Source organism: Ptychodera flava, chromosome 11 (assembly GCF_041260155.1).
Source record: "Ptychodera flava strain L36383 chromosome 11, AS_Pfla_20210202, whole genome shotgun sequence".
Lineage (NCBI taxonomy): Eukaryota > Metazoa > Hemichordata > Enteropneusta > Ptychoderidae > Ptychodera > Ptychodera flava.
The window spans coordinates 18546735-18572241 of NC_091938.1; the positions used below are offsets into that span (position 1 = coordinate 18546735).

At 35.5% G+C, this 25507-nt stretch overlaps 1 protein-coding gene across 1 annotated transcript in view; it reads right to left on the minus strand.

Moving 5' to 3' along the window:
* The window catches only part of LOC139143704 (neurobeachin-like protein 1), a 63001-nt gene that overhangs the window by 22052 nt on the left and 15442 nt on the right, over positions 1 to 25507 (minus strand). Inside the window, 19 exon segments of the mRNA XM_070714232.1 lie at positions 234 to 387; positions 758 to 913; positions 2992 to 3027; positions 4931 to 5081; positions 5628 to 5730; positions 6336 to 6492; positions 9138 to 9271; positions 9904 to 10084; positions 12465 to 12649; positions 14804 to 15104; positions 16075 to 16194; positions 16833 to 16965; positions 18438 to 18568; positions 19725 to 19930; positions 21062 to 21305; positions 21680 to 21865; positions 22301 to 22407; positions 23584 to 23683; positions 24563 to 24822. Of these exon segments, the coding sequence (XP_070570333.1) occupies positions 234 to 387; positions 758 to 913; positions 2992 to 3027; positions 4931 to 5081; positions 5628 to 5730; positions 6336 to 6492; positions 9138 to 9271; positions 9904 to 10084; positions 12465 to 12649; positions 14804 to 15104; positions 16075 to 16194; positions 16833 to 16965; positions 18438 to 18568; positions 19725 to 19930; positions 21062 to 21305; positions 21680 to 21865; positions 22301 to 22407; positions 23584 to 23683; positions 24563 to 24822 (3045 nt within the window).

Sequence of the window (25507 nt, forward strand, 5' to 3'; positions counted from 1 at the left end):
GAGAAATAAATGCTCCTTTAATTAAATTTGCAAGTTTTTAAGAGAGGGAAAGACCTTTCGTCTTCCTTGCAATCCTACGTTCATTCACAATGTGATAAATCAGGCTTGAGGTGACCACTGATGAGCAGTCTTGAAGGTGAAAGGGTATGCCCACTGTCACCACAAAATATACCAAAGATGATAATTCTTGCCATCAGAACCATTCGAGGCAAAGAAGGGAAGGTTGTACATACCAGCAACCTGTTCCACCAGACCAATGGCCATGCTCAGGCTGATGGGCTGGTTGGCCATCAACATGGTCAGACCAGAGAAACCAATGTCCAGCAATCGTAATCTTGTCTTGCTCTTCTCGTAAACCTTGTCAGTTCTCATCATGGTGCTGAACAGCTAAAAGAGAAATCACCAGAATAATCATGTTAGTCCCTGGTAAACCACCACTACAAATTGTAATTATTAATCTCAGAAATGACACACATGTTGCTGAGTTGAAAGTTTTTTTCATCCTTATCATAGAAAGAAAGAACTCTATTTCACAGAAGCTGGCATTTAAAATTTACATTTTTTAACACCAAAAGATCATTTTTCTAACACCAAAAGATCGATGCCATTTTCAATTATGCGATGGAAAGATGACAGAAAAACAATACCACTATTCACAAACATTTTAGATTTTTTATGATGCATATTGAATTTAAATCTCACTGATGGAAATCAGGACTGAAAGGGAAATGATAAAAAAAAAGAAGCCATGTCTTACCCTGAAGACCTTCAGTTTGACGGCTTCCGAGTAGTGCTTGCTTGCTATCATGTTGTACAGCAGATCAGCACAGCCGGGTTCATAAAGCAACAAGTACAACTGATCTTTGCCGGAACTCTCCAACAGTGAAATCAACATCTCTATCACCTCTATGATCTGTAAGGGACGCAACAGATAAAGGATGCACTCTCTATGAAAAAGCAGGTGACAAATCACATGACCGTCACATGATGTAAGAATCGGAATTTCTTTGGTGTCTTGCAGATATTCAATAGCCATGTACTGATGTGAGTGGTATGATTTGGCTGTTTGACCCAAGATACATGTACATACAGCGCTAGTGAATGCAGCAAACACTATGCCTGGTTTACAAACTTGGAATTTACCACAGACCAATCACAAAGTACTGAACGCCGGTAGAATGAATGAGAAAACACATTTTCTTTATGAAGACGAGTGCATTTCCGCCAAGTTGAACATATGTGAAGTCATTTTTTTACGTATTTATTACTTATTTTTTTTTGTATTTTTTAATTTTTGTTGCTGAACTTACTGATATTGTGTCAATACAGTTAAAAATAGCTGAAAAATCTGTGATCATGCCATATTGACACTAACAACGCAAACTTTATCTGATCTGCATGTTGCTCAAAATTTCTAGCATTTTTTATGATCTTTGAAAACTGACAGAAATCATTCAGGAAATTTTTGACATACAATACACATGTGAATAAGAACACATTGTTGGCTGTGAAAAAGCCAAGATGGCGTACAAGCTACAACGTTGAGAATGACGACTTTGTTTCAAAAGACGCATCTGAAACCTGGTGACTGTTCTGCATAATATTTTTGAAAGATAAGCGATTGGAATACGAGATATGAGAGAAGAAATATGACATTCTTTATACGAGTGTGTTTACTTTCTCTGCATTACACCATTGCTTGAACTCAGTGAGAATGTCACAGTATGGCAAGACGAAAGTGAACTGAATTTCAACAAATGCCAACCAACTGCACTTCCAACAAACAATGACACAATACATTTTATGACAACATTATGTCCTTCCTCTCGACATATAAAATAACATGGATTATTGTACAGAAAAGTTAGAATCTTTGATGAGTAAGTTATGTTATGGAATGTTCTCCTCACCTTATCATCCCTGATTAAATGTTAATAATCATTACAAGACAATAGATGTGAATTTCAGCTGACAACTCATTAGTCTGAGAGCCATTGAAATGGACAAGATACCTGGATACTACCCTGCTACCTTAACATTACCAATTGTAATGGTATTACTCATTTTATTTGTACTTTGTATGTGATATGAATGAAGAAAAGATTTACTAGATGAGACGTTTAATTATTATTATATCACTTTAGATGTCAGTGAACCTTGTCTTTCCTTGGGGATCGATTTGTCTAGTGAATACTTTATTTGAAAGAACTTTTTCTGCTGATGTTGATTTCACTGATAAGAGAAGGTCATGTCCATGTAATCCTTGGTTTTCGTATGCATTTATTTCTGTCATTGTTGATAATGATTACCATTCAACTCATAGACTGCCTGATAATACTGTGTCACATGACAGAAAGGTACAAAATTTTGATTGACTACAGGATAATCAAACTAGTGCATCTGATGGTGACTGGTATCTAAATTCTTGTGCATTTTGGTATCTTTTCCTGGTTTTTAAAAATAAACGTTTTTCATGCAGTGGAATGGCCATAGTAGAAAAAACAAAATAAATTAGGACTGTTAAAAAAAAAATTTTGTCAGATAAAATCATAAAGTATGCAGGCAAACCATGCGATCAAATAAATAAATCTTTTTGCACAAAAAAATTTTCACACATCAAAAGTTGCATGTAGATCTGTTCAACATCGCTGGAACAGTGATTTCAAGGTTTCACATTTCATTTCAAATCAAGTCTTGAGATTATCAGCACATAGCGAGGAGAAAGCTTGCTGTTTAGCTGTTGCCTGGCTCATCTCGCAGCAAAGATGCCCATCCCGCACACACCAAAGAGTGACATCATTATTTTGCGTGCACATATTTACATTACAAAGAACACAATTTTAGCAGATGGAAGTGCGACTGATAACAAAATGGTCTAACTACTGTATGATGCAGTTTTTTTTTAATATTGATGTTCATGGCATGTTAGCATGGAATTCTTTGGAGTTCATGTCATGGTCCTTGTTTTTTTTTTGACAATTTTCAACTTACCACTGAAGAAACTCGAAAAGGTCCGAACAAAAAACACTGCAAAAAGGGGGACAGTAGAAAAACAACAGGATACATTATCTTTTAGGGAGAAACAAAGAAACTACAAGACAAACAGTAAAAGGTACAGATAAACATGGCATCATGCAAAGAATAATGGCATATACAAGAGAAAAAAAAGGAAAGTCTAAAATCGGCTTATCTTTTGAGAAACTTTTCATTTTCAATCGTTAAAATGAGATCGCATCTTTGAAGATGTTGATAGGGATGCCTTCGATGGAACTTCGACAGAATAACACACCATGAACAACATTAACAGAGCAAATCATCTCTACTGTGGGAATAGTTTAAGTGGGTGATTCGCTGTCTGTCTACAGAATGGCTGTTCATACACTGTCCACTACCATGGGGTTGAGGATAGTAATGCAATGTTCAACTGTACTATTAAACATCACTGAGGATCCCTGAATCTGAGCCGTTTCACTCTTGTCTGTGTACGATGGTTTGACCCGACAAAGACAACAGTAATTTAAACAGAGGGGTTGATTTTTGGAAAGGGACACTCCACCTCCCCTGCTTTGCCCCCTCCCCATGATATGTAATTGTTTGAACTCACAAACTCAAGGTACATCTTACACTGAAAGAAGTTAGATTTCATGTATGGTTATTAAAAATACACAACACCCTTAGTGGTTTTTGCACAAGGTCATGTGTAACCACGGATTACAGGGGCTTGGCACTGAAATAAGCCGCAGACCCATCATGCAATGCTTAAACTATGCTACGCTACTATTGGCTGAGCCACTACATATATAAATCGAACCATGGCAGAGCCTGCAGGGAACTAACAGCAAAAAGCACAATAACATTTTTCAGTAAAGCTACATAAAGATTCTCTTTTTAATTCTGCAATCACATACTTTAAAATTGTGGAAGAGATCCTGAACAACTTTGATTATTGTTGTTATTGTTAGACATGAAAATATTAATAAATTTGGCAAAAGGCTCATTCTTACAATTTTGACGAAAAGTAAAGGTCAGGTCTGACAGGGAAAGGAAAGAATAAAGCCTACAATTTCGTCCCCGGCAAAATGTTGAAAATATGATGAGAAACTCTGATGTGTCATCCCTAAACACCGTAGACCAAATAGGATAAATGCTTGCTGAATGTGTCTATATTTCTCTTATCAATTCATTTTAGAGATCAAATTTAAATAGACCATATTCTTATGTGCTGTTATTCATCAATACATATCTTTAAACATTGTTGAAACATGAAAAAAATACAAACTAGTAAAACGTAAGGGTTCCTGTGTATGGTCCGAGTACTAAATATTCATTATCTTTGAAACTGTTTATTAAAAGCTGCATATGTATAAACTTTGGGTTGTTTATTTTTGTCCTTTTGGGGAATATTAGTTTCAAATGACTCTTTCTTCCAGGAAGAAGTGATGTGGTGTTTGTTGGCAAATGCTGAACAGGAGAAAGAAGTAAATAAAAGCTTGATTTTTTTTATGTGATTCTGTCATACCGGTAGACTACAGCGGTGATAGAATTGCCAACAGCAAAGTGTTAGAGTGCAGTGGGAATTATTGAGCCGTGCAAAAACTTGCACGTTTTAAGTTACAGAGGCAAGCAAAGTCGCGCATTCACTGTTCTGTTAGTCAGCATGTGAAATTACTGAATTACTTCATGAAAAGCTGAGATATTTAGTTAAACATGCATTAGAAAACAAATCATTGTTACAAAAATATATTACTTTCTGAACATGGATTTTTACGGCCAAATACGACCAATTGAGCAACATCAAGAATATTCATAATCATCACACACCAATGGAATTGAACTATCTTTGAACTGCCTCTCCTTTCTGTATTAACAACCAATGAAATCGCGGAAGCTTCATGAATATTCATGTAACTGATGAATATTCATCACTTACCAGTGAATCTTCAGTTGCTGCAGTCAGGAAGTTGATGATGCTCATGACCTCTTCAATTTCAATACCTTTGCTCACGTAGTATTTGACTAAACCAAGTAGTGATACCCTGATAGTTCTCGCATCCTCGGGAGACAAACCATGATTTGGTGAACTGATGAGAAAAGACAACAGATATAGTTTGCAAAATTTGCAAATAGAAATAGTTAAGTTTTTGGTACACTCTGATAGGGAATACATGTACTTTGAAATATGGAAGCATAAACACATAAACATGATTTTCACCGACATGTTTTGCAAGGCATACATAAACATGATGATTTTACTAACTTGGCCTGACAGTGACAGTATATGGAGTACGTCACTACAATATATGTGATGTTGATTTTCTGTGAATCATGATTTGAACCGAAAAGGGTGAAGCCAACGTGTTTCAGGCTAATTTACCGAATATGCTGCGGTGAAAGCATGACGACTGATGTTAGGCAAGCATTTCCCATTTGAAAGCTAAGAAAAAATTTATCTAACTATATAAACCTTTATTTGTATGCACTGCATAGTAATAGACAGCAATTATTTGTATATGCCCTATGGTAAATGAGACAGCATTGGGTCCTACGAGCTGTAACTGCTTTTTTCTACGTATTTTCACTGTAATGTTATCTAAAAACTACAGAAATGTTTTAATAGTGACTCGTACCAGTAATAGTTTCTTATCACATCTAACATAAACTGTACTCCATATTTCTTTCGGAGTTGTTTCCGCTGGTCTTTGATAATAGTTGAAAGATACTGAATGTGACCTGAAAAAACAAACAAGTAATAGTTAATGGTACGCTTGATAAACACATTGTATGAATGATAAAACTAATCAGATTACAGATAGTCTCGGTGAAGTGTAAGGCCACGTAATTTGCTTTGAGTGGATACATAAATATATATTTAAAGTGGACATTGTTACACTTTTCGAAATGACTGAAAGTTTTGGACTGCTCAGTGTTCTGACAAGCTGTGTGTTAGGGCCATTTAAAGGAAAGAAAGAGTATCTGTATATAAATTGTGGATTTTTTAACATTTTTGGTGCTGTAAATTTTCCCATCAAAATTGTAGTGTAAATTTTACCAATTTTAACAATTGTTTAAAAATTTTTTGACAATTTTGCACTAAATGGACGTTACTTTTCACTGGCTAACTGATCAAAATTTTGGAAAAAATATGGAAAAAAAATTGTCTGGTTACATTTTATAAAGGCGGCAAAATTACAGTAACTTGCATGCTCATTTACATAATGCCCATATATGGATGGAGCTGTTGCCAAATCTCTGAAACAATGTTCAGTGTTTTTAATATCTGTAAATGATCTCGGTACTCTAGTCTTGTCAAAAAAACTTATAAAATATTCACTTACCAATTCTAACAGGAAAATCACTCTTACTCCAAATGCGGAAATCAAAGAGAATATATTGAAAAATGATCTGCAACAAGTTTGGCACACTGCTTCCCAGTGATTCCACCAACAGTTGGACAGCCATCAATACATTCACATCGATCAGTGTTGGGTCAATCTATCAGAGAGAAAAATAGTTTATTGTTATTCGATGTAAAATAGACAGAAAAATAAAGAGCACTCGAAGAAAAATTGAGTCATTTACACCTACATATACGTGCTTCTTAGATTAGTCCTCTTATCCCAGTGGTTTATTTTTACAGTTGCCAAAATGAAGTTAGTCAAGAGCAACCAAAATTTGTGATGACCTTGCAAATCATCTGCCACAAGTTCAGTTTCGAAGCCCCAAAATAGGCTGAACATGTACGTTTTACTTTAAAGGGACAAAGTCACCCACTTTTTCATGAATTTTGTTTTATACGAGATACTACTTATATTGTTTGACATGTTGAAAGATACTGAATGTATGGGTGACCATGCATATATTCAACCCCGATTTTAGACAAATTAAATGAAACCATCGCGAAAATGAATTAATGGTCATGACCAATTCATTTTCATTTTCATTTTCGCGATGGTTTCATGCATCGTGTCTAAAACCGGGGTCGAATATATGCATGGTCACCCATTCATTCACTATCTTTCAACATGTCAAACAATATAAGTAGTATCTTGTATCAAACAAAATTCATGAAACATAGGGCCAAAGTCCCTGAAGCTACTATAGACATGGATACAAAATTAAGTATTACCTAACTGTATGAAATTATCTCACTAAGGTCATCCTAGGGACTTGTAAACCAAATATTAAAGCTGTCTGACCAGCGTTTTGAAAAACAAGCGACTCAACAGTTGACAGAGCTCTGCTGTGTTATGTAGAGAATAACCTTTTGTGACACATGTATTGATGAAGAAGGTGGATATCTTTGATAGCTCATTTCAGGATGGCCTAACCAAAAACGGAAAAAAAAAATTCTGTAAAAATACAGATTTGCATATTCATCACAATTTGAACAAATCTAAGTTGGGTTATCCCTAGGGACCTGTATACCAAATAACAAAGCTGTCTGACCAGCGGTTATGAAGAAGAAGATTTTTACCAAAAACGCCTTTTTTGGTGCTAATTTGCATATTTTCAACAATATCAAAAAATTAATAAAAATAGTTTCTCAAAATCATATAGTTTATCCACACAACAAATATCAAATCAGTAAGTACTGCAGTTCTCAAGATATTTGAGTGGACGGACGCCTCACAAACGGACATACATACATACATACATACATGTACATATGGTACATACTATATTAGTCTATAGTAGCTAATAAACGAGAGTTAATTACATTCTATTTAAAGTAAACAAGACTTGCTTAAATCAAGCTTTACTTCATAAAAATGCAGCATATCTGTCAGGTTATAAAGAATCTTAAGCTGGTTATTTTCATCCTAACCAAGCACATTTTAACTTTCAAATTAACATTGTAAGTAAGTTCTGTTGAATAAGTTGAGACTGTACGTACTCAGAGAAAGCACACTGAAGAGACAAATGTTTGAAACTTAAGAAGTTCAAGGTCATCAAAAGCATTGTAAGGAATCATGTAACACTTTCATTGCACTGTTTACACAGATTGCATAATTGCTATAAATAGCACATGAGGAATCTTACAGCCCAGCTTTACCATAAAAACCCTATCACTTTGACCACTCTTTTAATTGACCACTCTATTTTTTTCCTCAAAAAGTAATTATATTTTATCTTCAGCAAGTCAACAATACATGAAGATTAGAACTTTCTCTATCTCTATTTATTTGACCACCCTATCATGACAAACTATTACGAGCAAAATCTTTGAGATAACATACAGGGCACAATAAATGATGGTTCAGAATATGTCAAAGTTTGGATTCAGGAAAGTTGCCTTTACATGTTTTAATCCTCTAAGATGGTAAGCATTTCACTATGAACTGTCATAAAAAGTTGAACTTTCAGATAATTCTACGCTAAAATTATTTTGGCTTTGATGATTATTCAATTATTTAAAATCATATTAATTTTTCTGGGTGAATTGATAGGGTTTATACAGTACAAGAATTACATACAATGTAAGTCAAATTTTGACCAAAAATGACCAAAAAAATCCTTAAAAATACACATTTGCATATTTCATCACAATTTGAACAAGTCTAAGTTGGGTTGTCCCTAGGGACCTGTATACCAAATAACAAAGCTGTCTGACCAGCGGTTATGAGAAGAAGAAGATTTTTTACCAAAAACGCCTTTTTTGGCATTGATTTGCCTATTTCAACAATATCACAAAATTAAAAAAATAGTTTCTCAAATCATATTTTTCATCTACACAACAAATATCAAATCAGTAAGTACTGCGGTTCTCAAGATATTTGAGTGGACGGACGCCTCACGAAACGGACATACATACATACATACATACATACATACATACATACATACATACATACATACAGACTGACGACGGACGCCGGACGGATACCCATCCCAATAGCTTCTATAGACTATAGTCTATAGTAGCTAAAAAATGGGCGACTTTGTCCCTTTAAACTTTATTAAATATCACAATTACATTTATGTCTTGTAGTTGTGTTTTGAACTTGCATTTTTCAAGTTAAGATGTCATGGGCAACGACAAGAAATTCAACAAAGTTCAACTTGGTAAACAATTATGTTAATAATATCAATCTGATAATGTGTGTTGTATCACTAGTTATAGTACCATACATACATACCCTCTGCATCAGTGCACCAATGGTGGCAATTTCTTGTGTTCTGGTCAGTCTCTCTTGGTTATCCATGTTGCCCCGGCACATGTGACGTAACAAAGTTAGGAAGCTAGCTACTGGATTCTGTTCAAGCTTGGAATCTGGAATGAGACAAGGAAGATGTTGGCACATTGGAAACATGCTATGTGAACATAATCTATAATTATATATAGCGTTTTATGTATGAATGTTGAGGTGCAAAGACAGCTACAAGATGGCGGACTACTGAAAATAAATTTGTGAAAACTTGCATAATTTCACATTCATGGTTTACTTTTGCCTGCACAGTAGCCTTGTAGGACATCAACTTTTAGCACTTTGCTTGGAAGAAATAAAACTGAAATGAACATGCGGAGAAATTCAGTTTGTGGTCACTTTCATATCAAACATTTCCTACTTTCAAAACTTTTCTGATTGGCTTCAGTTTGAGACTGCTAGAAGACTGTTGAAGATTTAAATGTTTTCTTGCTATGATACTGGTAGGGCTGTTCAGAAACTCTCCATAGTTTTGGTATGGTATCCCAAAACTCATGTCTAGCATCGTGGCCTGATTTCTGTCAAAGCCAACTGACAGAGCAATAAACCGTGCACTGTATACTTGTACAAATTGGAAGTGGAAACTACCAGTGTTATATGGAGCTACAGCTTATTATGAGCTACAGCTCATTATTTCTGTCGTAAACTGTGATTGGTTGAAATCAGGAATAGACTGCATCATGATTGGCTCACTCACCTAGATAGTGAGACTTTGGCACGACAACCCACTCGCAGTCTTCCGGGGAGTCCGGCGACGGCAGTTTCTCTTTGTTGGTCCCATTGTCATCGGATGAATTGCTGAGGATCATGTGTTCAGGAGTTGCTAATTCCAGCAGCGGAAAGAGTACCTGAATGCCACCTATTGAGTTGATAACCTCCTGAATATGTAGAATAGAACATATTAACCCTTCACCACTGTGGTTTGGTCAAAACCCATTGTTATCAATGGTGGTTGTGGACTGGTTTACAGGGAATAGGGGTGAACAGGTTACACGTCTGCTAGTGATGTATTGAAAAACAGGGAAAGGATTAGAATTCTACAGGTTTGGATTTGAATATCTATGGTCAGCAATGTCAGTTTTTGGCAATTTCGGTACATATGTAGCTTTGTGCATACCCTGGTACTCATAGCATTGGTATACAAACTGAGCCTACACAAAAATGAAGCTACATTATGTGAAGCGTAAGTTTGATATACAGAACAAAACTTAGACAAATCAGCAATAAAGAAATGCTCGTTATCATGCTTTTGGACTTGAGGTAGCATGCTCCTCGGGGTGGGGGGGGGGGTGGGGGGGGGGTAGTTGGGCAGACGTTCAGACTCAGATTTTTACAATGCTTTTCTGATCTACCACTTGTGGGATCTCATTTTAAAGCTCTTGAAGTAAGTAAACTTTTCACTGTTTTATTTTTTCAAATATTGAAATGTTGTATGAAGTTAAACTGGGATGGTGGCCATTGTGAATTTCAAATGTAAGTAGATATTACTTAATTATTTCTCTAGGACTAGGAGCAATCTTTGACCGGTGACACCTGATTTTTTGCTCACGTGTTTACACACGTGAGCATATGTCGCAGCGATGTCTGTCTGTCTGTCTGTCTGTCTGTCCGTCTGTGTGTCTGTGTGTCTGTCTGTTGGTCCGATATCTCAAAAGCGACTCATCAGATCAGAATCAAATCTGGTACATATATTCAGTTAGTAAATGGCAAGAACTGATTAGTTTTTGGTGGGTGTGGCTTGCATACTTTTTGCTCATTTGCATAATTAATGATTTTAGAAAAAACGGATATACATTAAAAACGACTGCACACAATTTGATGAGATTTGCTACAAATATTGATCACACCAAGATATATCAGCAGTGGGAACCATTAAGGGGTGACATGAAAGATAAATGCTAATTTGCATATTTAATGAACTTTCCTAACTAGGGATATATGTCTGATTTGACTCGATCAAAATTAACCAAACTTGGTATGTATATTAAAGATACTATGATTTAACATTAATGAAAGTCATTAAGCGTTTTAACTTCAGCCAATTCCTAATTTGCATATTTCATGAACTTTGTTAATTAGGAATATATATTTGAAATGACTGGACCAAAGTTGATGAAACTTGCTACATGTATTGAAGCCACTATGATACAACATTTTTGAAAGTCATTAAGCATTTTTACTTCAGCCAATTCTGAATTTGCATATTTAATGAACTTTTCCAATTAGGGATATATATCTGAATTAACTTGATTGTAGTTGTTGAAACTTGCTATATACATCAAAGATACTGTGATATAACATTATTGAAAGTCAAAAGACATTTTTACTCCAGCCAAAACATAATTTGAATATTAAATGAATTTTCATAATTAGGGATATTTATCTGAATTGACTTGATCAAAATTGATGAAACTTGCTATGTACATTAAAGACACTATAATACAACATTATTGAAAGTCATTAAGCATTTTCTCTTCAGCCAATTCCTAATTTGCATATTTAATGATCTTTCCTAATTAGAGATATATGTCTGAATTGACTTGACCAAAGTTGACAAAATTTGCTACACATATTACAGATACCATGATACAACATTATTGACAATCATTAAGCATTTTACTTAAGCCACTTCCTAATTCATATTTAATGAACTTTGCTTATTAGGGATATATACCGGGATTTACTTGATCAAAGTTGGCAAAACATGCTATGTACATTGATGATTATACCAGGTACTAGGTTAAAACAATATCGAAAGTCATTTCACATTTTCATGTCAGCTAATTTATAATTTGCATATCTAATGAGCTTTCACAGCTCGGCATATATGGCTTGAAGGACTTGGCCAATGGTAATTACACTTGCTATATAAAGTGGTGATACAATAAGAGCAGTCAAATAACTTTGATATTTTTATTTCAGCTAATTACGTATTTGTATACTTCATGACCTTTTAGAATTAATCGGCAGTGGTTATTGTTCATTATGTTGCTCATAATACTTTCAATGAAGTTGCAAACGTGTGGCAAAGGTTCAAATTTACACATAACTGCAATATATAATGAAACACGTGAGCATTTACATTTCATATCTGGTTATGCTTGATTTTGTAACAGGGTGGTTGAAGGTTTAATTGAGGAAGTTTGAGCAAAAGTTAAGTCTTTCACTTTAAAATGAGACCACATGCAGCAGAAATGTAGTGGAAAAAATCTGAGTTTAACTTTCTGTACTTTTAATTCGTAGGCGTGTTCTTAATACCTTGATATCCCAGGTGACCCGTTTATGGCCAGTAAGTCTACCATCATAGAGGTGATTTGGAGCCAAGTCCAGGCAGACAAAGTCTTTACAAGCCTTGGCATTGTAATAGAGAACAAGTTTCTGTGATAATGACTGCTCTGACACATCACCAGACTCAGACTGGAACAACTGTAAATGATTTGGACCTGTTGAGAGAAATAGTCATACATTAAATGTCTACCTTAAGGCAGTTTGTGTTATTACTACATTTCTGTCTTCATACACTTTTTTGGAGTGGATATGTGGCGGTAATTCATGGTACATTTTTAAGGTAAAAATCACCATCTGTATTCTTAGACTCAATCACATTAAACCTTTGTGTGCTAAAGACAATTTCTGTCACCTTTGTAAAATAAAACCCACACAATTGTTTTTTCATAAATTTTTTTCAGAAATTAAGGTAAAAATCTGAAGCCAATATGAAATCATGTAAATTAAGTCAAAAACTTAAAACATAGGGCCAAAGTCCCTGAAGCTACTATAGACATGGATACAAAATTAAGTATTTCCTGACTGTATGAAATTATCTCACTCAGGTCATCCTAGGGACATGTAAACCAAATATTAAAGCTGTCTGACCAGCTGTTTTGAAAAAACAAGCGACTCAACAGTTGACAAAGTTCTGCTGTGTTATGTAGAGAATAACCTTTTGTGACACATGTATTGATGAAGAAGGTGGATATCTTTGATAGCTCATTTCTGTTGAATAAGTTGAGACTGTACGTACTCAGAGAAAGCACACTGAAGAGACAAATGTTTGAAACTTAAGAAGTTCAAGGTCATCAAAAGCATTATAAGGAATCATGTTACACTTTCATTGCACTGTTTACACAGATTGCATAATTGCTATAAATAGCACATGAGGAATCTTACAGCCCAGCTTTACCATAAAAACCCTATCACTTTGACCACTCTTTTAATTGACCACTCTATTTTTTTCCTCAAAAAGTAATCTTATTTTATCCTTACCAAGTCAACCATAAATGGAAATTAGAACTTTCTCTATCTCTATTTATTTGACCACCCTATCATGACAAACTATTATGAGCAATTTCTTTTTGATAACATAAATGGTGGTTCAGAATATATCAAAGTTGGGATTAAGGAAAGTTGCCTTTACATGTTTTAATCCTCCAAGATGGTAAGCATTTCACTATGAACTGTCAAAAAAAGTTGAACTTTCTGATAATTCTACACTAAATTATTTTGGCTTTGATGATTTCCTAATTAATTCAATTATTTAAAATCATATTAATTATTTTTTTCTGGGTGAATTGATAGGGTTTATACAGTACAAGAATACATACAATGTAAGTCAAACTTTGACCAAAAATGACAAAAAAAATCCTTAAAAATACACATTTGCATATTTCATCACAATTTGAACAAATCTAAGTTGGGTTATCCTTAGGGACCTGTATACCAAATAACAAAGCTGTCTGACCAGCGGTTATGAAGAAGAAGATTTTTTACCAAAAACACCTTTTTTGGCATTAATTTGCCTATTTTCAACAATATCAAAAAATTAAAAAAAAAGTTTCTCAAAATCATATTTTTCATCTACACAACAAATATCAAATCAGTAAGTACTGCGGTTCTCAAGATATTTGAGTGGACGGACGCCTCACAAACGGACATACATACATACATACATACATACATACATACATACATACAGACTGACGACGGACGCCGGACGGATACCCATCCCAATAGCTTCTATAGACTAAAGTCTATAGTAGCTAAAAATTAAAGAAAAATGCATTAAAATTTAGGAAATGTTGAACTGAAATTTTGGAGGGAAAAATGTGGCACTCAAACTTTCTAAAAGGGTTAATAAGCAATACAAACACTATGGGATACTTATTCTTCAGACTTTAAATAAATTTTGGTAGTATCTGGTACATAGTAGAAGCAGTAAATAAGTCAAGGCCTGATTGGAAATGACAATGTCAGTGAAACAGAAAGTTTTGAACATATCGATCTGTGTTACATGTATGTGATCAAGGTATCTAACATGGAGAAATACCTCTGACATTCCTATCATACATCTATTAAGAAAGCTGTCCTTTCTTAGGCATCATCAATATCTTCATAAAGGGACGATGAAGTGTCTATGCATATATTTGACTCACACAATCCCATTGGAAATACAATATATTTCTATTAAAAAAATGTTTGTTTGCTAATTTGCTCCTTGAAAGACCTATTGAATCCTACACAAAATATTTCAAAATACCAGCACATCTCTCTGGTAGCCTTGTCTTTCTCTTGTTGAATACACATAAATAACGACTTGCCTTGTTGACACAGATATTTCACTTGCACTGGAGACAGAACTTCATGGAAGACACACACACTGCCCATCTGTCCCTGCAGGGAAGACGGCACTCCCCAGTCGCAGTCCTGTGACCCAGACGCCGTGCTGGTCACCAAGGCTTCTTGGAGGCCACCACTTCCACGCGGGGAGAGCGGGACAGGAAGATTGAAGGGGAAGGGAGAGGAGGGTTGCACTAGAGTGGGAGACATAGGAGATTCTGCTGGATTTTTGGGGACGTTTGTCCGATGACCGGCAGATCCAATTCTACACAGGGTAAATGGCTGTCGAGAAATACAAGCAAGCAAAGTTATTTTGCATGCATTTGTCTTTTTAAAGGGTCAATACCTGTAGTTTTTTGATAATATTATAAACATTTTTTGTTCTACAGACCAGGTACATTTTCAAATTCTCCTCTTTAAAGTCTGCTAAAATTCAAACTATACATGTGTTTCGCAATGGTGTTCGACATCTGGTGTTATTGTTGATAAACGATATTCTACTTCAGGATAGAATTCACTTGCTAGCCATAACATATGAAATTCCATACATCATGTCACATGCAGGGCTTGCTGACGAGCTGAATACTAATCATCTTGACATGATTCTCAGAGTAGAGCAGGACACTGTACATTGTATTTCACAAACAGCACTGAACAAACACAGAGGAAAACGCATCCAAATTTACAGCAAATGAGAGCCTTTATGGCATGTGTAAATTCCCATAAGTCAAAGAATCCAAGGCACTGAGCTATTTCAATATAAAATAGGTAGAGAAATCATCGTCTAGTCATTCCTTTGACTACTGTATGAAGATATACACCAGAAAATGTGCTTATATGGGGGCTTGACAATGTAGCGGTGTAAGCATTTCGTAATCATAAGATTGCACACGTCTTCCTTGAATAAACACTGTTTCATTTATTGGTATACAGCTGTATTGTGACGTCTTGTACAGACGCCAAACATTATAACAATTCGTGAATAATTTATTACATGCTGATATGAATATAACATAAACCATTGTTCCAGGCGTCAATTATGTATACCAGCATATTGAGTCACGTGTCATTAAGGTAAATTAACACGACATGACAAATTGTGGCTTCATCACGTCAGAGTACAACTTGACTAAGCCAACATCTACATATACAAGGTATGTATGAACTTGATACTATTGCATGGCTACAACACAAGATTTATTACATTTCAAAAAATAGAGATAAGCAAAATGATCTGCAAAATCTGACGTACCTCATTCATTACAGGAAATCTGAGTTGTGTTGTTAGCACCATACAACCATCTATAAACACATGGATTTGACTTTGACCAAATGGCCTCTTGCCGCTGGACTGAACTATATCCAAAGCGTGCTGGGAAACCAAAATATAAATTTCATGAACTTTGTGAGCGGAATGCAGTTTTTTATATTAAGTCTTTTCGCATCCTTTCGACATGTAATGAGAACATTTTACAGCATTTCATTTAAATTTAAGCATTTATATTTGAAAACTATGTATGTCTTTATGCTAAATGCTCATTACTGTTAAAAATGAAATTATGGTATCCATTCAAGTAGTGAATACTGGTACTTCACTGTGTCCATTGTTTGTGTATGAATGGCTTTTCACTCAAAAACAGGCAAGCCATGTACATTTTCTTTCAAGTGTGCTATGAATCTGTGATGAGATGAACAGGCCAGTAATCAATAGCTCATAGAGTGGGCAATCCTGTGATAAATGATAAATTTATAAACTCATTGTGTTTTTGAAAAAATAATTTGACAAAGCTTAAAACAAGGACTCATGAATAATGATGACAGTAGTTAACTTGCATGTTTAACTTCACAGTCTTCAAAAAATGACCTTTAACATCTAGCAAGCCCAAATCCCTTTCTCTATAATTTCTCTGTATGGCGTTTCCCTTTTCTATTGACTAGGGTTTTTGCTAAAGGACTAACAATGGTAAGGAAGTAGACAAAGTGCCTGGATTTAAAGGTAGGAGAACATACCCATTGATTGTCGGTGAATGGATGGTCCACCACGGAGATTGTGAAGTATTCTTTCTTTGTACACACCGCTATGATTAATATACAGTCCATGGTGAAGAAAGCCTCAAAGCCCATACCACTGTCTGTGAAAAAACTGAAATGCGGAAGAAAAGAATATAAGGGATTGAAAATCTTGTCTCCTGTTTTAATATGAGTATAAACGTACAGAAAATCTTTATATTGTGCAAAGAGTGGCTGTAGAGTATATGTAAACTCAGTGACTACGGTGAAATTTGTGATTTCATACACAAATATTCACTGTTATCAGTGTACATTTAGATGTCATAATCTTTGATGAGAAACTGATGAGAGGAATACAGCATGACAAAATTAATTCACATGCTGTTGAAACACCAAATCCAGGGTCCATACAATACATTCAAAGTCACTTAAAAATTCAAGGACTTTCAAGGACTTTATCTGCAATTTTCAAGACATTTTAACGTCCCAAATATCATTTTCCACATAGCAATTTTACAATATATCATTTTGCGTATTATTTTCAAGATATCACAACTGATCATCTTGTCATTTTTGAAAATCGTGAGTGGATCATCAATTTTCAAGGGCTCAGCTTATTCAGCATCATTTTCAAGGAGATTTCCGGGACTTTTCAGGCCTTTAAAATTCAAGGACTTTTCCAGGAAGGCTTTAAAATTCAAAGACTTTCCAGATGTATGCAGTACGTGCAAATCCCAAACTTGGTAATTTGTAGGACTGCTGTTGCTTAGAAAGGTACAAAGTACAACTATTTTAGACACAGCTACAACATTTTTAGAGGTATCTTCTGTTCTGCACTATTCTCTACTTTTTATGTGACAAATGATGAATCTTCTCAGTTTATCTCAGAGCACATATAGCGATAGCCCAATGCAAGAGGGGTGTATCCCGTGTGTTAAAGCATAGAATATACACCCCTCTTGCACTGCACCATCGACGACGTTGTTTTTTCACTTTGGAGGGAGAAAGTTGGTTAGCCTTGAGGCTACCCATACCTCTTTTGCAAAATTGTCTGTGATTGGTCGGTTTCATGCATATTGCACTGCTTAACTAATTGATGAATTTGTTTGTTTAAGACCAGGTGTGTGAATCTTATAACCAACGGTATTAAGTGATATGTACATGTAAACATGGAAAGTTGGTGGAATAGTGGAGCGACATCTACGTTTTTGTTAAAATTATCGTCTTCGGGAAAATGAAAGTATGCAGAGTGAAGTGAGTATGTGAGCTGTGGTAATCAGATCTATCGTTTTGAATGGCATGGAATTGTTTTTCGTATATTTTTTAGCAAGTTGAAAATTATACAATGCAGGGCAATGCAGTGAAACACATGAAACAACAGCATACAGACCATGGGGACACAGTACACGCCAGAGGTCAGAGGTCAGGACCGAGTCAGCACCTGGCAATTTGTTATCAATGCTACAGTGACCTTATGACCTTATCACCAGGCCATTTGACAGCTTAAACATGTATGGTGTTTATGTATGTGTACGAGAATATCACTCAAACGTTTTTTTTTTGCAAAATGTTGATTTATTAAAAAAGAAATTATGAATTCCACACCTGTAGAGTTGTCTTCTGTATATTCCAGTGTCAAACGATGACGGAGTGATTGGATTAGAGTCAAGATTGATCCATGTGTGAAAAGTGAAACCACCGCCTGGCCATTTTGGAACCCCTGGAATGGATATTCCCTGCAGGAAATAATTCAAAATTGGAATTACACATTGATTTGATGTAACGGTCTAAAATCACATGCTAAATACTGGCTTTCTTCATATATGACAGAATGTGTCAATTCTTACATTTATTTACTATATAAGCCTACATCATGGGATAAAACTTTCATAAATATTATTCACAAGATTCTGACCTTCGACCCATGCGGTCTTTTTCAATTTTTCTACCTGATAAAAACTGTATCAAAATGATAATTTATTCATTCAGATCTAGCTTGGTGGTAAATAAGTCAATAACCTCACTAAAATTTAGTTTGTTCACTGTAAAAGTGAAAAGGAAATTAAGAAAATGGATGTTTTTATTCCATGATATCATTAGAAAATTTATAGCACAATTCAAATCATTGATGACGTACATATTTATCCTTGTGTCGGCACAACTCAATGATATATTTTGTAAACACTGACGGATTTATTCTCTTTAAATCAATTATTTTCAGCATGTTGTTCTCCTTTCAACAGGACATTGTAAAGCATGGATTTAATTCATTTTTTCACTTCTACTTCTTCATGTGATGTCCGGTCAGACTTAAGTTGCAAATCTCATAGTTTTGATTGTCACTGCTCAAGCTTTTTTTACAGGTGGTACTCCAGTCATACAAATTTTTCTATTTGTACATCAATGCAATCACATTAGGGGACTACAGTAATGGTGCTGGCGTTCCCAAACCTTAGCAAATACACTGCATTTCCATGTGTCACCACAATTTTAGCACTTCTCCACCAACTTTTTTCTTTGCCGCATTTCATGGCAAACATTTTTCAGGACATTTTTAAAAGCCTTTGCTGCATTTTGAAACTCACAGCATGGTTTATAACCCTTGCAATCACTGGTACCATATCAAAGTATTGCATTTATATAATAAACTGAACAATTTTGCAATCCTGATAATCTGCTGTTAATAATCATACAGAAGAATACATTTTAAGAACAGAAGAATATGCAAATCATACATTGTTATGTAAATTGACCATCCCTCTGCTTTTCATTTTACAGAGACCACACAGGACAGTGGAGGTGACACAGTTCAATGACTATTTTGTATTAACTGTTTCTTTTCATATTCTACAAATTTTCAAGAATTTAGAATATTTCACGTTTACAACTCACAGATGTGTTGTGTTGGAAATCAAAGTAATGCAGTGGTCCATCCTGGTCTTCTCTCCGAGCCATCACTGACATCACATGCATTAATTTGCTGCAGAGCCGAGACAACGTGTTGTCTTCTTTGCCGCACAACAGGCCGATCAGTTTCTTGAACTCCCTGGCGTTGATGCTGTGCGTACCCAAGAACTCCAACAAACCACACAGATGATCTGAATATAGAGTAAAGTTTACGACACAGAAAATGTTAATGTGAAAGGTGTGTGATTTTTCAAGTAAATGAGTAACTTGAATTCTTTTGCAGAGGTACCCAGTTTAGCGATACTATTACAATTATAGTCACGTAGGCACTCTGCGCTTGAGAACAAAAAATATGGAAAAGAAGACAATGTGGTTTTGAAAACACTATGGAAAAGAGTACGCACAAGAAGTATGAATAACTTCAGTTCCATAGTTTTAAATTGACTTACATGTAGTTGAACAGTGTACAGCAAAACACTATTTCCTTGCAACTGGTACTAGTTTGGTACACATTATAGGGCCAATAGCTATAAATTTTTAATGATTTCTTTTGCTATTTTTTTAATAATTTGTAATGTCAAACACAGTTTCTTGTTTTACTCCCCAAAGCATGTTGAGATACACAGTGTTCACCTTATCAACTCAGTCTGTTTTTGAACCAACTGCATTTTTAGTGTTGAAAAGTGAATTCTGGTCTGCACAAGAATTCAAATACAAAAAAACAACAGCTTGTTTCTGTACTCATAGATATATGCTGTGTTGATGAGCTTAATTGTGGTTATTTGAACATATTTTGTGCAGGGAACATGACCTTGCAGATGACGGAAGAAGTAAAAAGAGTGGGAAAAAACATTAAAAGTTACAGCCACAGGGCCTTTAATATTCTCAAAAGAGTTAAATTGTGGCATAAAGGAACAAGTATCAGATGGCATAACTGATCAAAAGCACACTGCTCTACCACTACGAGAGAAACAAGGGTCTTTAATAAACTGAACCAAGGATTATGAGCTAACCCTCATCCATGCACAGGAAGCAAGGCTCCATCTTTGGGATTCTTGACAACACAACAACTACATCAGATGAAAACACACTGTGCATGGGGACAGAACACTATATGAATAACTTTCCACGTTTACTGATGATTTGTTGACCTTTTAAACTCTGACCCCTTACAGAAAGTAACGAACACATCTTTTCAACTTTGACCCGAGTGGACAGAAAAACATTGGCCTGCTAAATTTCGACTCTATGGATAGACAATAGGATGACCTTTAAACTTTGACTCTTGAGTGCAAAGGTCATTTACTTTCTGAGCATCATACCTGCTGTTTTGCTGTTCATCTTCTCAGCCTGTGCTAGGACGTCAAGCAGAATGGTGATCATGCCAGCATTACAACTATGCATTCTGTTGTGTACACTGAATGTGCAAATGAACTTGAGACACTCTGCCAGCCAGATTTGAATGTCAGCATCCTCAATGTCTGGAATCCATCGCAGCAACAACAACGCCATCTGGGTGTTTGGCAGGCTTGGTTTGATTTTCTTGCTGAAATTATTTTCTACCACCTACAGAGGATATTGATTTCATTGATTAAAATTTAGAGTTTGCATAAAATATTGGTAACGATACTGGTAGTTGTGGCTAATTGAATCTTGCTTGATGTTTCCATACACTCATATATTTTATAAATACAAAAGAAAACTCCAAGTAAACATCAAAAATGTACGGTGAATATTAGTCTGAAATGATGACAGAAGCTGGGGTTGATAGAACTTTGTTCGATATTTCTGTAAACTCAAACAGTCAAATAATTTTGTAAAAAATTAAACATCAAAATTATTTGGAAAATAAAAAATTACACAAGATACAAGAAACTTATTGCCTTATCAGATCAAAGTACTCTGAAACTAAACAATTTAACAAAATGTATCAAACGTACCACATCTAAAACTGCTTCAAGTAATTCCCTGCTTGGTTGTCCCAGAGCTTTGAGTCTCTCGCTGAGTTTCTGATATCCGTAGCTGTCTTTAAACGTTTCCTTGGCTGCCACAGATCCAGTCATCAAAGCTAATGACGCCTGCATCACTAACACTCCAAAGACCTGCTTGTCGTATTCACCTGCATCCTGTCAAGAAAAGTCACATAGAGGGCGCTTCATTTTAAAGAATTTTGACCTTGTGACCTTGCTCATACCTGCCACTGTTTTCATTCGTGGATTATGGCTTTATAGAGCAAGCTGAAAAAATTCAAACATGAACCCTTTTGTCTCTACTCTTTTCCATGAAAGTCAAACTTTGTCGGAAAAACAAACCATGGTTGTATCAAAGTTTGATGGTGAAACATTTCATGTGTGCTTCAGCGAGATATTAGGTTCAGGGCTTCAGATATTGGGCTTAAGTTGTTTTTAACAACATAATATGGTAGCTATCAGGAGCTTCTTTGCAATGTATGTGTGTATCATTTTCAATGTGGTTCTAGCCCTAAGCAAGGACTCTCTCAAATGAAATGAAGATATTTCACGCATGGACAGCAATCATCATGATTTTCAAAATAATTTTACCTTTGCCATGTCCAGTACTTGCATGATGTACCTGAATGTATTCACTGCTAGAAGAATGGCTTGGAGAGCTGCCTTGTCTCTGCACTGCAGCATGGAAGGCAGAGATCCTGGGGATGAATAACACAGTGTATCAATAACTGAAGCTAAAATATTGCATCAATCATTTGCATCAAACCAAGGGTGTACAGAAAAACATATATCACTTTTTTGCAAAAGTTTTCACAAAGTTTAGCAACAATAGTAAACCTGATGGGAGCTTTGCTTGTATGCAAGTGAAAGAACTGCAATATTTTGGTGATTGGGGAATTGATTGATGGATAATGTTTTTTGGCATCAATAATGCTGTCATATTGCCAGACATGACGATGGCATGGCAAGAGCAAACATACCAACAGACAGCCAGACTGAAAGACTTGAAACTTCATCTAAATATCATTTATCTAAATAGAAATATTCATTTTGTGAAGTGCCTAAGGCAGTATGTGCCTCGAAAGTGATAGAATTAAATGTTTGCTAAAACCTTCCTTGATGAAACTTTCATTCTCTTACCAAATCAAGAATGAAAATAAGGGGTCACAATGCAAATTTTGTTCCAGAGAAACGAATAAAAATTCTAATTTATACAGACATATAAAATTCAAAATGGTCCAAATCCCTGTGTTAATTCTGTGGCAAAAAAATTAATTTCCTATTGTCACAAAAATAAACCTATGAGAATTTTGTTTACTCCAACAGCTTTAAATTGAGTCCAAACAAATGGTAGAATAGAGAATTGATGAATTATTTTTCAAACCGGCATATTCATTAGCCTAAAATCATGCACTACCGGTTGTATGAAGCTACCTACAGATTGCCAACAATTCATATTGCCATGCGCACCTGTGGCAAATGGGAGTTAAAGTCAAGCATTGTCTTCAAAATATACACTGTTGGCATATGCTGAAACGTAATCACATGCAAACCACAAAATTGTGGAGGGGCTGTGGCTGAAACATTTACATACTTGCTTCAGGAGTCAATGGTGGGGCCTGGGAAGTTTATTTTGTTTATCTTTCAACACCTAAAAATACACACAGCTCAAAGCAATCTGACAGGGAAGTAATCCACACACACGTACTGTACACGGGTCATGCAAATAAGGATGGTCATTGATCTCTCTAGAAGCTGGCAAAACTGAGTTGTAGTCTGACTCCAAGATGGATGGGCCGAGGTCAGACTGGGGTCAGATTTTGATAGAAATGCAGAAAGTCAGTGAAACGGTGCATAGTTCGGTCGCTACTTACTCAGCATACACTGTTGAAGCTCTGTACTGTGATGGCTGCTGCTTTTGTCAATCAACACATTCAGAAATATTCCAAGTACGGAACTCACATCGATTTGCCTCTGTAACGAAATGTAGGGTGTTTTTAATGTCAAACAACTAACATATCGGCACACTACATTTTGTTTTATCCTACTAAGTACAGCCTGAATACATCATTGACTGGCTAGAATGATGTAATTTGTGACCCTAAGGTTTTTACTCTCGAGTATACATGTGGATGTATGTACATTCCAAAAATCTCACCTAACATGTTAATTGTGAATTATGCAGCTTACGTTTCATGGAATATGTATAACAGATGTAGGCGACAGTGAGAGAGTGAAAAATGCAAGATTTGTGACATGAACAATTTTCTGACATTAAAACTGGATGGCTTTCTCACTGTCTAATTAACAGCACTAAATCTTCTTTTTGTCAATATGAAATACTCTTAGCCGTCAATGAATCAAAATGTAATATTACTCAGTAGCATACCAGTACACTATTTTGCAGAGTAAGATGCTCAAGTCAATCACATGGGTGCCTTCCACTGAGAACTGTTGGTTGCAGCCAGACTACAGCCTTTGCTGGAATTTGGGTAAAAATGTCAAAATTTTCCCTTGCAATTTCAGAGAAATGACCGAAAAGTAAGCCACACCAACTTACTGATATAAGGCTGACACCGTAAAATTATTGTCTGAACATTTTTTTTCTGTTTTCAGGACATGAGTTCTTACTACTTTCAGGACATGAGTTCTTACTACTCTGTGGAAACACCTCATTATTGAATGAAGCCTGCAAAATACTGGACGGATCTTCCCATAAAATGGGTCATTTGCAGATGAGTTTGAATATACTAATCTGATCAAACATTTTCTTTTCAATTTGATAAAATGGACTGAAATTTGAAAGAAAATGCCCTTCTTTGTGGTACAAAATTATAACTAAAAACCACAAACCTTTTCAGGGCTGCAACAGTGTATTACGTGTATCATTCTATTGATACACTTCAACGCCAGCTCTACGACTTCGTTCTTGGCCGGCAGGTGTTCCACCACCGACTTGGACGTGACCAGTTTGAAGATCGTGTCCACTGTAAATGGATTGGTGGCTTTCAGTGCATTGATTTGCATTCCGGACAGGACAGCACCAAACATATGGAGTATGTGACACTGGAGATCGGAATTCAGAGACCATCCTTCCTCGTCCAGCAAGCTCTCTGCAACACAAATATAGACAGCGGTAGTACTGGTAATACTGTAGTTACTAGTCTCAATGTACACACAGTGCTTTCTCCAGGTGTAACTCACAAAGAGGCGAATGTTCCCCTCTCCTTGAAAAATTGCAGGATTTGGTTCTGATTGAGAGGGAACCATAATAATCTTGCAAATTAAATTATGCAAATTAAGTTTTCTGAATGTATTAACAAATTACCGGTTAATATAGTGATGTATGAAAATTAAAGTTTCTCCAGGTAATATTAAATATTAAATTAAATATGATATTAAAAAATGTCTCCTGTTTTTTCCTTATGTGCAAGAAATGTTTATACCAATATATTAGCAGTTTACACTGATCATTAACACTGATTGAAAACGAACTACATCCATCAGACTAAGGGTCTGATCTGAATCATGTGAAATCCTAAAACTCAATGCGTCAGATGGCAATGCTTTCAGGGCTTGACTATAGTATAGGCCTTAGGCTTGATAGGTCCATCGGCTGTAACTTTTTTTTCTCAATTATTTTCTATTCTGTCTATAAAATACAGTTTCTTGTACTTGTTTAAATTTGACAAAACTTATCTTCCAATCACTAACACAGCCCATATTAATGTAATGTCAAATGTTATTTTGACAACTGAATTCAATTCCAGACGAGAATTCATTAATCCACAACAATTA